We start from the raw sequence: 18,386 nt of genomic DNA on the forward strand, positions 1-18,386 counted from the left end.
AGTTGTGCGGTATATTTATGCGGATTTCCAAACTCAAGGGTTTTTTTGGTAAATGTTTCTCTCGTTTTTTTCCATGTGCGTCATTTGTATAAAAAAGCGAGTGGGTAATGTCTGAGACATAACTGGATGTCGCAAATACGAATAATATTGGCACAGTTCCTTCACACTTACAAGTATCAGTTAGTTGATCGATTATGCGAATTGTGCAAAAGCATTTTCTTTCTTCACTACTACAATTTGAAACGATACACCTACACTAAAGTACGGATAAGTTACATCGAACATTCTGACACACAATTAAATATTTCGAAATATTCTTTATATTATTATTGTTATTAGTTTATTTCGTTATTATCTATTTTAGGTCATTCGCCGATATTGTTCAAGGTTCAAGAAAGAACCTTTTTTGATGGTTGGTTGGTGTTGGAGAGCGACGAGTTGAATTCGAGTCCCGATGGATGCCACTGACCACCGTCATCTATTTCCAAGTTGACCTGATATCCGTGGATGAGATACTGATATGGCTGGCATAGGTATGTATAGCGTTCACAACTGATTATAATCTTCCAATGAAGAACACATTAATTCGCTTGGTTCATCAATCATACCATAGACCTATGATATGAAAAGTATGAAATATATCTACGGCTTTCTTCATTGATATTTCTAGCAAATGCGAGATCAGTACATGGGTCTCCAAGCGTAGCAGCTTGTGAAGGAGAAGACTTTATATCCAACTTCATATATTTGCTCATGAAATCAATGAATTCAATATTATCTAGTTTTGATGTATCTATATTGAAATCCTCCACACCTATTATCGGCGTACTTTTACGAGAATATATAAATGAGGTGTACTTGATTTCTTAATCCCCATACAAACACGAAATATATTTGTTTTAAAAATGTGAATTTTTAGTGGATTTTTTCTTTTCATTTCTTTCACATTGAAATCAGTATTTTCAGGAGAAATAAAATACAAATTAATCTATATATGTGGCAACCCTGTTTCGAACGGCATATTTCGAAACGACTGCCATACTAGTACAAAGATGTGCTCTACATCAATACTTTCATTTTCGTATTGCGTAAGAGCTGTTCATTTCATTCAGTTCATTCAGACCACTACGTACCTCTGTGAAGATAACTATCGAGAATATACTGTAAAACTTTTAAATCGATTGGTCAAGATTTACTTGACTTATGTTTCCTACCAGCTCCAAATGCAGCACTTTCGCGGAAATGCCGTCAAGCTGCCTATTTGTTTTTCAATTAATAACACTGATAATTTTTTTGTACTTAAGTATACATATTGTACTTTATACAAAATTCGGATTACTCCATTTTTTGGATCCCAAAATAATTCCCCAAAAAAGTCCTGCTCTTTTTTTCTACCCCTTAACCCCTTTTAAAATGTCAAGTGTATTTAAAAAAATTGGTACTAAAAGGTCCTAAAATAACTGGATGAAACGACTATTTGATCAGAACACCAGAGATCCCCAGCGTTCTATGTCATCCGACTCAGCTCGATGAGAGCGAAAAATGTATGTGTGGGTGTTTGTCCGCACAATTTTCTCGGAGATGGCCGAACCGATCTTAACAAATCTTAGGCTCGCTTGACAACCTTCCAAAGATCTATAAACAGTTACTCCCGGTTCCGGAGATATAATGATATAAGTGATGACTAAACCGATTTTACCAGCTAAACTCGTTTAAATTAAATTTGAATGTCACTTTTGGTTTCACAGATAAAATGGTATAAGTGACGTAGCCGACAAAACGCATTTTTTCACTCCGTCCAATCTAGTTTAGAGATGGCTGAACCAATTTCAACTATTAAAAACTTATTTGAAAGCTACTACGTGATTATAGATCCAGTTTGAAGATCAAATTACAGATACTTCCGGTTCCGAAGATATAATCGTATAAGTGACGTTACCGACAAATCGCGTTTTTTTCTGTCCGCGTTTTTTTCTGTCCGCATTTTTTTTCACAAAGTAACCAATGATAAAGTTTAATTGTAGTATTACTAATACTTCTAAATAATTTCTAAAATGTTGTCGAATATGCAGCGTATGCGTTGAGTCATGCTTTTGTGAGCTAACCGAAACAATCTGTATGTGTTAAAAATCAACCCAAATTCGCTTCAGAAAATTATACCTATGGAAAAAGAAGACTGTATGAATACTAAGAGAAAGGCATTTTCACACCACTAGTTGGATTGAGAATAAGATTGGTCTTTCTCTATAGAGAGATATTAGGATAGGTGGAAAGCCTGACTTTTGAACGGTACCACGGAGACCCATAGTGTTATATACCATGCGGCTCAGTTCGACGAGATCGTAAAATGTTTGTGTGTTCAAAAGATATTTTTACTGCTCAATTTTCTCAGAGTTGACTGAACAATTTTAACAAACCTCGGCTCGTTTGAAAGATACTATTAGGCCATCGATCTAGTGCAAAGATCAAATGACTGTGACTTCTGGTTCCGGAGACATGCTGGTATAAGTGACGTAACCGACAAAACGCGATAATTTTTACCGCTCAATTCTCGCAGAGGTGTCTAAGGTGATATTAACAAACCTAGATTCGTTTGAATGCGGCTACTGAACTGTGAATCAAGTTCGAAGATCACATGACTGGCACTTCCGGTCCCGGAAATATAGTGGTATAAGTGACGTAAGCTAAAAAAGTGGTGTTTTTTACCACTCAAATCAAACTCGATTTTCGAAATACTTGAACGTCGCTACTATTAGGTTTTTCGATAAGCTCACGATTCTCATGGGCGTGGATAGAATCTTACGAATGTTTTAATGGAACTATTTAAATGGCATGAAAAAGGCATTATCCACCACTAGGTGGGTTAAAGAAAGAATTTTTGCGTGGATTTACGACGTTATGTGTATTGTATTTAAAAAATCTTCAAACTATTCTTTTAAAGTTGATTTTAAGATGAACGTTGTTTTTTTTGTGTGGTACGTATCATTTGTACAATTAGAACAACGTATATCGACATCCAGATTCATCAGAGGGAACCGAATATTGGAGGCTGCAGAAACGTCAAAAAGAATCCTAACCTTTTTAGTCTGTTATGTTGCAAGTAAGCTTAGAGTGTTGTCGTCAATCGTACCTTAAGCTAACACGTGAATCAGACTTTCAACTTACAAGAAGATAGTGACTCCAAATGGTGCCGATAAGCTGAAGAAGTTGGCTAAAGTACGATCGCGCAAGCTATACAAAAAGATGCAAATGAAGTTTCGTTGTGTGGTTCAGAATAGGAAAATTATACAAATTTTGTATCTTGCCACTGCGTCAAAAAAAATCTTGGTACATGCAAAAAACATCCAGGTTAGAGCTCTGCCTATTAGGAAAATGTTCTTACTCCACCTAGCAGTAAGATGATACCTTTCTTATCAATCCGCAAGTGTTTTTTTGTAAGAAAATCCAATCACTCATTACCCTATAATTTCGGAACTGCACAACTGGATAAAGAAAATTGTATGAAACCATAAAAATATTACTTTGCATCTAAACTTGTGACAATCGTTAAACCATTCCAAGTGAGTTCTACTTCAGAGTTTTTGGTAATTATTTACGGTACTTTCAGAGCCGGTATTCACGAACCAACATAACCCAAAACGGTTCGAATTGCCATGATAAATAAGACGAATAGATTGGAATAATTCTCAGCCGAACTTCATCTTCTATGACGGTTAGAATTCAAGAACTCATCAACCCTGAAATTCCAGAGTCGGATAAAATTAATTAATTTTGTGTGGGAATTTTTGTGTATGAAATTCGTTCAGGCTTTCTTTGAGGGAACGATTGGCCTCCTCTATTTCGGATACTTTCGGAACCGGAATTCGGAAATCGGTGTAGCCGAAGAAATTGACATTTCTACATTAATCGCCCAGAATCTCCTGAATCGGAAGTCGAATCTGATTGAAAAGTTTTTATAGGATCTTAAAACCTTCCATTGTAATCTTGGACGGAGGAAATCGGTTCAGCCATATACGAGTAAAGTGAGTGACACGGAACCAGAAGTAGGACTAATGTTGATCATTTGCAGAATCGAAATTCTGTCGGTATTTTTTTACATTTTATGTTAATTCATCCATTCCAAATACACCTTTATCGTGCTCAGCGTGCAGTGGACACATATTTTGGCTAATAATGTGTTATAATACACGGCACCTTAAAACATAAAACATTTTCTGGAACTACCGACATCTTTGAAAATGCCGTTCCAGATTACCGGTGTCACACACCTTGGCCACGAACAATGCCTTTCATTAGGTTGAAGGAAGCCACGTTTGTTTGTTTGTTTTGCTCAGGCTGTGATCAACCATGACTTCTAAGCCATATCAAACACTTTCATCTGTTTGACTCTCGTTTTCTAGGTAAACAACAATATAGAAAAGCATTGCTGTTACCTCTTGTTCACATTAGTTAACACTAAACAATGACCTACTTTTCCTACAGTGGTACGCTTTGTGGCATCAGAGAATGAAAGCTTTTGATCCTTTTCACTTCGATTCTAGCTTTCATTAAACCGCTCTCAGCACAGCTCTGCGGAATCACTATTATTGTTTTAAAGTAGAGCACTGATGTATTCTTTACGTACTGTGATGAACACGGTAAGAAAATACAATCGAAACACAGAGAAGAATGGAACACGCATCTTGTTTTTCGTAGCACCTTAACCCCGTTCCCTCCCCCAATCCATCCGGCTTTGTTCCAGGTAACCTCATTTGAACAACACTTACCTTGACAGCTGTATCCGTTCTTGTTCAGTTCAAATCCTTCCGCACAATCACACTCGTACATTCCGTCGTGCAGTTCATAGCACAGTTGCTCACAAGGACTACCGTGACCGCAGCGTCCTGCAAAAATATGAACGAAATTGCGTTGATAAGAAATCGATTGAAAACGCTATTATGAAAGCATGTATATTTAGGCTGCTTCCCAGTTTGATACGGGTTCTGGAAAATGTTACAATCAGAACATGAATATTGTTCAATTTGATTTTTACTTTGTTTGTAAACTGTCAAACAACGAATACTTTTAAAGAAAGTGTTAGAATTTCCCATGCTTTTTCAGGAGAATTTTACATTTTTCTACAGGATAGCTTTTTTTCATTCAATCTTGTTGATTTTTAATACCGAAAAAGATATTGAGACGTATTAGTAAACAATTGCTTCGCGTTTTTATCGGTAACAAATTAATAAAAAGTACCAAAAAAGTCGGCCGTAACGACAAATATTTTAGTTTTTTACAATTGTTGAGTGAACTGAGATATTAGATAGAAAGTATCTATAACTTGATCAAAGATTCTGGAATTAACTCCCATATCAGCTAGTAGCGTAAGGTATATTTGTTTATTGTCTCCTTTCTTACGTGAATTTCAAACATTTCCCCTGTATTCCAACTATTTGTGGAAAGGTCATAGAAAGTCAATTACCAGTGGGAAGCAACCGAGAAAACCAAGCCAGGCGCGCTTCATCTGAACCCATGCATAAAAAGATGCTTCATCCGAGAAAAGCGTTGATGACCAAACGAGATTCTTATGGCGAGGTTTCGAGCTTGGAGAACGATATTGCAGATTGGCTTCACGCAGGTGTAGAGTAAAGTAATTCATAATGATCTGTTCTATCACTCAACCGTAGTTTTTGTACATCGCTCTTTATTCCTACTTTAAACTTTTGTACCAACTCCTCATCGATTTTTTTTTTACTTTTTAGTATTATTGGCAGCTTTGCATAAGTGCATAGACAGACAACCATGGATTGATTCACGTACGCAGAATTAAGTACACAAATAAGGGACTGCTCTTTTCAAAGTTTCAATTAACACAGAGCTAAATAGGCAACTGCGTCGTGGCAGGATATTTTGATTATTGTATCAAAAATTCCGTCCCGTTCCTGGCGAACCGATTGTAAATGGAAAACTCTATGATATGATGTGACATAAAGAATGATTAATACGTTTCACTTGAAAGACCAAAATTCCTCCAAACGAAGATGGTCCAGGTGCAAGCCCATACCCAGAATTATGTTTCGAGAGGGGCCCTCAGATCACCTTTTAGGGTGATACAATGATTCCAACGTTTTTCCAATTTTTCAATACCATGTTTATAAAAAAATTTATCTTTCGCTTCAAAATAAGCTTCAGTTTCAGCGATGACCTCCTCATTTAAGCCAAAACTTTTTCCCTGGAGAATTTTTTTAAGATCAGCAAAGAGCCAGTAGTCACTGGGGCTAGATCTGGCGAGTATGGGGGGGTGGGGAAGCAGATCAAAGCCCAATTCGTTCAATTTCGCCATTGTTTTCATCGACTTGTGGCAGGGTGCATTGTCTTGATGAAAAAGGATTTTTTTTTCTCTGCATGTGCGGTCGTTTTTTGTGATTTCCTCCTTCAAACGCACCAGTAAGTCAATATAATAATCACTGTTGATCGATTTACCTTTTTCGAGGTAGTCAATGAAAATCACGCCATGCGTATCCCAAAAAAACTGACACCATGACTTTGCCAGCTGACTGCTGCGTTTTCGGACGCTTCGGACGGCTTTCGCCAGCCACTCAGATGACTGCCGCTTCGACTCTGGAGTGTAGTGATGTATCCATGTTTCGTCCATGGTCACGTAACGACGCAAGAAATCTTTTTTGTTGCGAGTAAATAGCGATAAACTGCTTTCTGAATCATCGACTCGTTGCTATTTTTGTTCCATCGAAAGCAATCGCGGAACCCACTTGAAAAAAAACCTTTTACATGCTCAATTTTTCATGAAGGATAGTAAATACACCTCCATATGATATCTGTGTCATCTCAACAATCTCACGGAGCTTCACTTTACGATCTTCATTAACAATAATTTTTGTCACTTCACTCACATTTTCCGGTGTAACGGCTTCCACAGGTCTACCCGAGCGTTCCGCGTCATTTGTGTCGGTACGACCACGTTTAAACTCGGCGAACCACCGACAAATCGTTGCTTTTGATGGACAAGAGTCCGGATAACATTTTTCAATCCATTGTTTCGCTTGCACGGTGTTTTTACCCATTAAAAAACAATGTTTTATCAAAACACGAAACTCGGTTTTTCCATTTTTTGAACAAACTACAAACGACTTTACTCCAACCTCGATAACTCAGCTGTTTCTGGTCGTATCGACTTAAAATTTTGACCCGTTTCAAGCAAGGTTTCAACTCTAGAAAGACGTGGTCACTGGTTTACTACGAGCGCCATCCCTGCTTTAGTCTCGGGACTTATTGATCCGTGTGTTATGTACCTAATTTTCGGTGCCACTTTTACCATAGTTTTTAACAGACAATTTGAACTTTTACATATTCCAATGTCATCATGGAGTATTCAAATAAAATTTGTGACTATGTCCGAGAGAAGGTTGTTTTATCACATTTCTTCACGTTTACCGTCATGTTATTTCTGTAGCACATATCCAAGAAATATTTATATAGCACAACAATCCACTAGACTAGTGATGATGCCATATATGATGATGAGCTCATTTACATTCCTACTTTAAATAACGACAATTCACTGCATAGAGTCTCACTGAGACGCCCTTCGAGGCACTCGCGCCGTTTCGAAACACTCGTGCTGACTTCAGTCTTTTGTCAGGTAATCATTCTGTTCTCTGGCGTATAATAATGGATTCAGCCAAATATGTACTCGAAGTGCGCTTGCGTTCGTCTTTCTAGCCGTAAATAAGTATGCGGAATACAGCGGCAGGATATCTTTTTCATTTTCAGAATCTTGCTTAACTACGGCATACTCGCGAACTTTCTCTTTGCGGTCGTCAATATTTTTGTATCATTTTTTATGTCATTTATTTTACCCCGGTTTCATTCTCCGTTTTATGTGGTTTTGACTCTGTTCTGCTTAATAGGACCTGCCGGTGTGTGCTTTATCGGCAGTGCACAGTGGTCCGAAACTGAAATCTTACTTTCTTAATTGAACTCAAAAATGATTTTATTGTACAATAAAGTTGTAGGAAATTTTATTTTGAGCAACTTTGCTGAAAAAAAAACACCTCTCTAGCTTTTCATTTGATCGAGTTACATAAATTTTTCCGAATAAAAGTAGGGTGGCTCCTGAAAATTCTCCTTTTTTTTTGTTCTAACTTTTTTGTGAAACGTTCTATGGAAAAGTTGTCTTCAGAAGAGTTGTTGTACTAATCATTGCGCACAATTTTGTTCAACCAAACTTTTTCATATGAGCTACCAAGAAAAAGTTATGATTATTTTTTCATCAAAAACTAGTCAAGCTTCAAATGTCAATATTCATTAGATGCCAGATCGATAAAAATGTATGTGGTTCCTGAAAGCTCATAATATAATTAAAAATCTAAGAGAAAATTGGAAGGGTGTTATTTTTTAAACTTATTTAAATTTGTCTTAAAAATACCTTCAAAAATCTCAAAAACATTGCATAACTCTTAAACGCCTTAACGTATCAACATACTTCCTTCGGCAAAATGATAGTATCAAATTAGTTCTACAAATGTTCCATACATTGTCCATTCGAGAAATGAGAATTTATTCGAAAAAATTGATGTAACTCAATCAAATGAAAAGCTAGAGAGGTGCTTTTCTCGGCAAAGTTGCTCAAAATAAAATTTCCTATAACTTTATTGTACATCAAAATCATTTTTGAGTTCAATTAAAAAAGTTGGATTTCAGATTTCAATCTAAATGAGGACCACCCTAGTAATATTTTTCATCAAAGGGAGCACCATTTGATTACAAACAACTTTTGTGAAGACACCAACTACAAAAAACTAATATTAAATAGTGTAAATATTTTTGTCACGCAAATTTTCCGTTTCGGATCATAGTGCGGTGAAGTTTTGACCATCACGTTACTCTCAAAACCTCTATCTCACGGTGTAATCTACAGAATCATCAGCCCGATAATATTTCTCAAACTTGTTTCTGGTTGTTTCAACTGTTTCTGATTTTGGGAGGGGCTAGGGCCCCTCGGCATCCCATCTGGGTACGTGGCTGTCGGTAACATTTAAAATATTAGAATCATTCAATTAGTTCTCTTTTCGATAAGATATGTCATGAGGCTAATTTAAATCAGTGTATTCCATGTCGTTGCAGTATCATTTCTAATCCTTTCCTAATTTTGACCTTTTCATTGAATTTTTAAAATAAGGGACTCTTCAATATGTCAAAATTTAAATGCCAAAACTCTTGTAAAGCTTTTCAACACCTATAACTTACAAAAAGTAACTCGTATAATGCATCCTAACACACAAAACTTACAGAAGAGTAACGAATGTAATGCCTCGTGAAGCCTGTACCTTTTAAAAATGAAACATATGTAACGTTTTGTAACACCCAAATCTTACAAAAATGTTAAGCATCTAACGCTCATGGTTTAGAAAAAAGTAAAGCATGTAACGTTTCGTAACACTTATAACTTGCAAAACAGTAACGCATGTAACGCTTCGTTACGCCTATAACATACAAAAAGCAACGCTGTAACGCTTCGTAACGCCTATGATTCACAAAAAAGGTAACGCATATAACGCTTCGTAACGGGAATAACTTACAAAACTGCAACGCTTCGTAATGCCTATAACTTACAAAAAAGCAACGAATGTAACACTTCGCAACACATTCAACTTACAAAAAAGTAACTTATGTAACGCTTCGTAACGCCTGTAACTTACTAAAAAGTAACGCTTCCTAACGCCTATAATTTACATAAAGTAACGCTTCGTAACGTCTATAACTCACTAAAAGCAACGCATGTATCTAAGCCTTATAACGGTTATTAACATTCATAATGTCCACAAAAAAATCATATAATTTGTAACTCTCAATTCAACAAAATTATCGTATGCAACGCATTCTAGCTAATATCGAGTGAAACGCTCCGTCTAATGGAACAGTTTTCCATATTTTGTTCTAAATGTGCTGGTGAACATGCTTCGGCTGTTTGCGAATCAACAACAGTGTGCTGCGCTAACTGTACTCAGATGAACAAAAATCAGAAATTAAACTTGGACACAATACATGAAGCATACAGTTTGGAATGCCCAGTGTATAAGAAACTTGTTGAACGGAGACGCCAATATATTCACCGCGCTGAATAGCAATCACTTGATGCCGCCATGAAGTCATCTCCAAATTCCGATACCGTCATGCCTTACTCTCTAGTTCCTGTTATCGACATGATTTTTTCTCCAGGTAAAACTAGCGAGGGTATAAGTCCTCTCGAAGCTTCACATGATACTGCTCCTCCTCAAAACAACTACTGTTTGCAGCCATTGATTGAAATAGATGCTTCCGATTCCGTTTCCGTCTACACCTGTTTACTGTGTGAAAATGATGCTTCCGATTCAGTTACCGTCTCTCGCCTGTCGACCGTCATCCCAGATGATTCATCCGCCATGATTTCTTCTCTAGATCCTGATACCGCCATGAATTTTTCTCCAGGTAAAACTAATGAGAATGTATGTCCTCTCGAAGCTACACATGATACTGCTCCTCCTCAAAATTACTACCGTTTGCAGCCACCAATTGACACAGATGCTTCCGACTCAGCCGTCAACTACTGTTTGCCGTCAACGCTTGAAAAATATGTCTCCGATTCTGTACCCATCACTTGCATATCGATTGTCATCCCAGATCCTGGTGCCGCCATGATTTTTTCTCCAGGTAAAGCCAGGGAGGGTATATGTCCCTCTGAAGCTACAAACGATACTGCACCTCCTCAAAACAAATCTGGATTGCAGATACCCGACGATGATTCAACTACTGCACAACTCAGAATCTATTATCAGAACGTGAGAGGCCTGCGCACAAAAATCGACGACCTCTTCGTTGCTGTTTATGATGCAGAATATGACGTAATTGTACTGTCCGAGACATGGCTGAACGATGACATCTCCTCACTGCAGTTGTTTGGTCCTGGATACACAGTTTATCGGAACGATCGCAATCCAAAATTTTTTGGTAAAACAAGAGTTGGTGGTGTACTCATCGCTGTAACTAATAGGTTAATGTCTAAAGCAAACAAAAATTGTAACATTACTATCGAACAGCTTTGGGTGAACATAGGTAGTCAAGATTTCAACGTATGCGTCGGTGTAGTATATATTCCGCCAGATTTGGCAATTAATGCAAGCATAGTACAACAGCATATTGACTCCGCGATGAATGTTGCAAACTCGCTTGATCCTTCAACCTCTCATCTAATATTTGGTGATTACAATCAACCTGGTATTGTGTGGAAAGACACTTCCTATGGATTTGCGTCTGCCGATCCGTCATCCTCAGTCGTGTCGGGATCTAGTAGCACTCTGTTAGACGGGATGTCTTTATTGAACATGATTCAAATTTGTACAGTGACTAATAGATTGAATCGCACTTTGGATCTTTTGTTCGTTAACGAGGAAGCGTTAGCGAACTGTCACGTGCGTCAAGCTGATGAAGCACTTGTTGGTATAGATTGCCATCATCCTCCTCTGTTGGCTGAATTAACATGCTACCAAAAATCCGTTTCAATGATGTGGTCGAAGATGTAGAATTTGATTTTTTTAAAACCGATTTTCTTAAACTTAATAGTTCATTGGAGTCAATCGATTGGGAATTACTCTTGGACAATGCAAAAGACGTCAATGTAGCGATGGAAAGATTTACATCTGTGCTCAACTATTTGTTTAGACTACATGTACCAGCCCCTCGTCCTCGACCAAAACCACCTTGGTCAAATCGACACCTTCGTCAACTAAAACGTTTAAGAGCAGCTGCACTTCGGCACTATACAATTCGACGTAATCCTACTACCAAACGGGAATTCACTCATGCCAGCAACACTTACAAGGCGTATAATCGCTTCCTTTATTCGAGACATGTTCTACAGATTCAAGCCAACCTTAAACAGAACCCAAAACGTTTCTGGTCTTTTGTGAATAACAAACGCAAGGAGAACGGTCTTCCTTCCATGATGACTCTTGGGAATGAAAGTTCAAGTTTGTCTGGTGAAATCTGCAAGCTGTTTGCTAAACACTTTTCAAGTGTTTTTGAGACTGTCCCATCTACTTCAGCACAGGTGGAGTCCGGTCTAAGAGATATTCCTTGTGATGTACTAAGCCTTAATAACATCCAGTTCACCAAGGCTGATATACTCACTGCATTGAATAAGTTGAAGTCATCATCATCGTCTGGTCCAGATGGCATTCCTGCTATTATACTGAAAAGATGTGCAAATGCTTTGTGCTCTCCCTTAAAACTTTTATTCAATCAGTCGCTCTCGCAAGGATTATTTCCGCAATGCTGGAAAAAATCATACATGTTTCCCGTATTTAAAAAAGGAAATAAGCAAAATGTAGAAAACTACCGTGGAATTACATCACTCTGCGCCGGATCTAAATTATTCGAGATTCTCGTGAGCAATGTTCTGTTCAGTGAAATTAAAACATACATATCGACAGATCAACATGGATTTTTCCCAGGCAGATCTACAGCTACAAACCTTGCTCATTTTACATCGCATTGCATTCGAAGTATGGAAGATGGGGCACAGGTGGACACGAATTATACTGATCTCAAAGCAGCATTCGATCGCGTGGATCACGCTATTTTACTTGCGAAAATTCGAAAACTGGGTGCTTCCAAAACGTTCACTGAATGGATCAGATCGTATCTCGTTGGTAGAACTCTCTCTGTCAAACTTGGAAATAACGAGTCAGATAATTTCTCCAACTTGTCAGGCGTACCTCAGGGTAGCAACCTAGGACCTTTGCTGTTTTCTTTATTTTTTAATGATATTTGCTTTATCCTGCCACTAGGATGTAAGCTTATTTATGCAGATGATCTAAAACTCTTCCTCATCATTCGATCCGAAGAGGACTGCATTGTTTTGCAAAAACAGCTCGATGTTTTCTGTGATTGGTGTACGCGTAACCGATTGACGCTAAGTGTATCCAAATGTTCTGTAATTACCTTCACACGCAAGAAAAAGCCTGTTGTTTGGAGCTACACTGTTTCCGGAGAATGTCTCGAGAGAGTATCAGTTGTCAGAGATCTTGGTGTACTACTGGATACACAGCTGTCCTTCAGAGACCACTACTGTCATATTATTGCTCAAGCCAACCGAAATCTTGGATTCATATTCAAAATAGCAAAAGAATTCAAAGATCCATATTGTCTTCGATCACTGTACTTCACCCTTGTGCGATCAGTCCTTGAAACTTCATCTGTAGTTTGGAGTCCTTACATAGATGTCTGGATTAACCGAATAGAATCAGTTCAAGCTAGGTTCATTCGTTATGCTCTTAGATCTCTGCCATGGCGTAACCCTACAGAATTACCACCCTATACAGATCGCTGCAGATTGCTTGGTATGGACACGCTTGCCAAAAGGAGGAATATCTTTAGGGCCGCTTTTATTGGAAAATTATTATTCGGTCAAATTGACGCTCCATATATACTCTCTCGAGTTAATATTAACGTACCACCTAGAACTTCAAGATCGAGGAACTTTTTAAGACTTGACCATCAACGTACTGATTATGGACAGAACGAACCCATAAGGGGGATGTGTTGTATTTTTAACAATGTCTATGATTTTTTCGACTTTTCCATTTCATGTGATAATTTTAAAGATAGACTTAAGAAATTTACTTAGTGTATAAGAATTTATGTAAAAACCAATATGTCAATTTATGTAACATGAAACTATTTGTGATGTGATTATATTGTCAGTTTAGCCAACCATAGAAATTAGAAAAAAAGAAGGGGTTTTTATGCCAAATTGAAGATAGTTTCTGTTTGGATCTTCAATTGGGCTTTTCCCCTTCCAATGCTTCATGTAGACTATATCTGGTCAGATGAAGGAATAATAAATAAATAAATAAATAAATAAATAAATAAATATTAGGGGACGGGTATAGCTTGATGGGTATGTCGATGCTTTTCGCGTAACCCGCCTGGGTTCGATTCCCAACCCCGGACATAGAGTCAAAAAGTTTTTTATCCCGAAGAGTCAAATGAGTTTAAGGTTAAAAGCTCTATAATCAGAACAAAAAAAATATCCGTAGTACCTTTACTAAGCCGTTGACTCAGGCACACCTCAAAATACTTCGTAACGAATATAACTTCAAAAACTAAACTACTATTTTATGTATTATTATTTGAATTATAAGGACTAGCCATGTAATTGTTCTGCGGACTAAACAGTACACTGCGAAGTCTGTTGAAACAGAATGGTTGAAATTCCACAAAAGGAACCGAATAGTCAAATTCACAAATTGTTGATAATATTTGAAATGTGTTTCCCAGTTCCGAAATAATAACCCGACGCTATTACGATCGATCCAATCCCAGTACTAAATCCTGTAAAACTTTCGACAAATTGTTCAGTTTTGCGGGTTCGTACTCGAAGATAGTATGTAGACAACAAGAAGAATGTTATTATGATATCCTGACGACATCTAACAGCGCTGTTTTTGATATATGAACAATTTTTTTTTTACTTTAATGGATTTCACTTTCATTGATCACCGGTGAGTATCTCGTGGGTTTGCTCTATGAGATTCAGTAGTGTGCGAAACCAAAATTGAAATCAGCACCGGAAGTTCCACCGATTGCTTGGAAAGAAAAGTCAATTAAGTTTAGGTTTGTTGATTTCTAACAACTAACAGATAGGATATTTCTATAGCAGTCGCGGTGAATCGAATTTAATCTTTCTAAGAATAAGGAACTTTTATTACTTTTCGTTTATCTCGTATCGTGTTTCAAAAAATTATCCGAAGGAGAATTCAGGTGAAAAAACACGAGATAATTACGACGATGAACTGCGATAAGCTTTTTGAACAATCTCGAAGTATGGTAACATTGTTGTCAGACTTTTACTGTAAGATGGAAGCTACACGGATTATGTGATGGACATTAACTTCGCCCAGTAGGAAGTTAGAAACTTTGCTGCGGTTTTGCGACTTTTACTTTCACTACCGTTTATTTATAAAAACTGTCCATCGACGGCAGATCGTCTTCATGTTACTACACGTGGAAGTTTCTTGCTTTCGCGTGGAAACTTTAACAACCAAAGGATTAGTACTCCAGTCAGCTAAAGTAAACTCAATTTCTGCATGCATAACTGTTGAGGTGTATATACATAACGATCATTTCTCTTCATTTATGACCATTATTATGAAAATTAGACATGAAGTATATTCCAAAAAAATCACTTTTAATTTTAATGTACTTGATTAGTGGTGAAAATTGTTTAAAATGCTTTTGAATCTGGCAGGATTACACAGAAGAGTGTAAAAATGAGTAAAAAATTGCGGAATGAAGTTTGAATTGGGGCTAAACCGAACAGAAAATCGTAACAGATTGTTCCTATTTTTTTATTTAGTCATGTTTTTCTTTGCTCTACTCACCATGGTTGTAGCTAACGAACAAGCCTTAGTTTGTTGAAATCGTTTCAGCCATCTCTGTGAAGGTTGAGCGGTAATAAAACAACGCGTTTTGTCGGTTATGTCACTTATACTATTGTATCTCCGGAGCCACAGCCATTTGTACTTCGAATTTGATAAATGGCTCAATAATAATAAGTTTTCAAACGAACCTGAGTTTGCTGCACAGTTAATTTGCACCTGCTGATTCCGCCTGGAATCGATTTTTTCGTCTTCTTTGGAATCCAATTGAAATGGAAGCATTACATTATAATGAATTCTGGGTCAAATTTTGGACGACATGGCAGATCAAGGAACTTTCCAGTTCCACAAATTATCATAAAGAATTATTTGAATTTCCACCATGTCTTACCAAAAGCATAGGATTTTTAAAAATGGAAGTAGAAAAAAGTTTGCTCCGTCACTAACACATTCATTTACGACGGGTAACGCTTACACGCAATGCGAAAATAAAAGTATTAATGTGTTCCGACAAAAATCGATGCAATCTTCAATTGAATCGATTCGCTCCCTGTATTAGTTAGTAAGTTAGTATATAAGTTCCTTTTCCCCATTACACAATACAATTTTCCCTACACAAAAATCTCAGAATTGCGGAAGCAAATAATGTCCTCATGGTAATAACCAAATCATATATATAATAGGACTGAAAGGTCACCACTTGTGGCTGAACACCCAATTTAAATCTTAATAATTTAATTTTAACAATAAAAGAAAAAAATTAAAATAAATAAAAAAAAGTATTAATGTGGAATACGTCTTTATACTAGTATTGGGATCGTTTCGAATAAACGATAAAATCTTTGAACCTGTCCCTATATTGAGCCGGAACAGTGATTCCAAGTTTTATAAATAAAAATCTGAATATTTCAAACATTTAGACTGACAAAATCTGGGGCCCTATCTGGAGGTGAAATTTCATTTCACTTAAGCAACACTTTAATTGTACATTAACGCAATATCTTTATTAACATATTAGACGAAAATTGGAAACTACCCTGCATTCTTCGATTTTCAAAAAGGTGCTGATAGAATCGTATAAGGCTATTAAAACAATTACAGGGTTATGTACAAGAAACGACCGATAGCGATGACAATAAATATGCAGTTTTTGAAAAAGATTAGCGAAATTATATTAGTAGAAGAGGTCACGATTATAGATTCAATTTGTATTTTATAAGCATATGAACTTACGTAAACTGATGACATCGAACAATTTTGTAGCATCCGAGACATGTTTTATTTTCAAAGAAATATTTTTTAAGCGGCCGTGCGGTTAGTTTTATGATGCCAAGATAAACTGCCCATACTCGCATATCAGTCCCATATCGATTTTCGCCAATTTGTGAGTTAGCTTGAGGAATGAAATCTATCCTCAATATACTCTCAGAAATTGCAATAAAAGTTGAGGATTTCTTCAGTAAAATGTGAAAAAAGATCAACCTATGTCTGTCCCATATGCAAAGTACCCATTCAGTGCAAATACCAATAATTTCATTTGTTGCATTGTTGGAATAGCAAAGGTGTATTATCATGTAATAATACAATAATTTTAGCATTAGGTAGCACGATAAATCAAAAAATTCGGAATTAAAATTTTGATCGTCTTTTTCTCGACATGCCGATTTTCCATATGGGACTGATATGCAAGTTTGGGCAGAAAATACAAGGCATAATTGAAGTTCAATATTAGCTGATACTACTAATCGAAAAAGAGGTAGTTAGTTGAGTAAGGACATTGTTAGAATTACACGGTTAAGGATGTTGTGATCAGTAGCTACCTAGAGAAACGTCATCGTGGTTTACAAGAACCTGTCGTAGAGGAGATAAAACGGTGTATTCCCTAGCACAACAGAAATCCACTATCCATATTACTCTAACGAAAACTATATCTCGAATTATTCAACGCGCTCAAATAAATAACCAACTGTGGTTATAAAGTCGAACTGTACAGTACTCCGTGTACACTGAACGAGTAGAATTATTTTCATCAATATTCTACCATCCATAAGCAAAAAAAAAACTGAATCAACAATTCGGTCTTTTCGAGAACGAATGAATTGATATCGAAAAACTGTTTTCAATAGGTCATTCTTTAGAAATAACCACAGTAAAATATCAACAATCAATCCAAAACTTCTGCGGTTGCATTTTTATTTGCGTTGGCTCCGCCTTTTTATATTTTGAGAAAATACATCCGATTTCTAGAAGTGATGTATTTTTTTTTCAGTTTGGTTCCTTGCAATTTTTTTGACTAGTGGCCTTTTTATTAGCAGTTACAAAATGACTCCTTTTTATTGCATTTGCCATTACCTTTTCGAGCATTTCGCGTGTTTTACCGTCGATTTCAGCACGAATGTTTGCCTTGAGCTCTTCAATAGTTTGAGGCTGGCTAGTGTATACTTTGCTTTTCAGATAATCCCACAAAAAGAAGTCCGGAGGGGGGAGTTAAATCGGGTGATCTGGGTGGCCAGTCAATATCACCGCGGTATTTTTTTCCGATATGCACGTTGAGTTAACATAATGGAACGACTGTTTTCGATGTAAAGTGTCACTATTTCAGCGCGTTGTTTCGGTGTTAAGCGGTCTATGGAAAACATTGTACTGATTTGACGTTTCCAAAACATATCTGATGCAATCGCTCGGTTGGTAAATGTGAAAGTTATTAAGCGTTTACATACCGACATAAAAGATGGAGCACCCTGTACATGTCCACGGCAATAAAGTTGTAGAATTGTTTTTTCGTCTGAGACGTCAGACTTGGCCCTAAGGTACAAACACATGATTTTCAAAAAGCAGCTCAGCCTAGCGGTTTGTGTTAAACCACGAGGTAGCATTAGCAGTTCAATATAAACTGGTAATGCACGAAAAACGAAACGTAAAATAAATTAAAATAGTCATGTGCGGTTAGCACTAATCGGTACCATTGGA

At 36.9% G+C, this 18,386-nt stretch overlaps 1 protein-coding gene across 3 annotated transcripts in view; it reads right to left on the minus strand.

The window, feature by feature from the left end:
- Nucleotides 1–18,386, minus strand: part of LOC131436607 (uncharacterized) — a 593,756-nt gene that overhangs the window by 355,192 nt on the left and 220,178 nt on the right. For 2 of the 3 annotated variants that reach the window (XM_058605424.1, XM_058605423.1), the window contains exon 3: nucleotides 4,767–4,883. The exons of the other annotated variant lie outside the window; for it this stretch is intronic. In XM_058605424.1, coding sequence (XP_058461407.1) covers nucleotides 4,767–4,883 — 117 coding nt within the window. The remainder of the gene's footprint in view (nucleotides 1–4,766; nucleotides 4,884–18,386) is intronic. 3 annotated transcript variants of the gene reach the window in all.

Source organism: Malaya genurostris, chromosome 3 (assembly GCF_030247185.1).
Source record: "Malaya genurostris strain Urasoe2022 chromosome 3, Malgen_1.1, whole genome shotgun sequence".
Classification (NCBI taxonomy): Eukaryota; Metazoa; Arthropoda; class Insecta; order Diptera; family Culicidae; genus Malaya; species Malaya genurostris.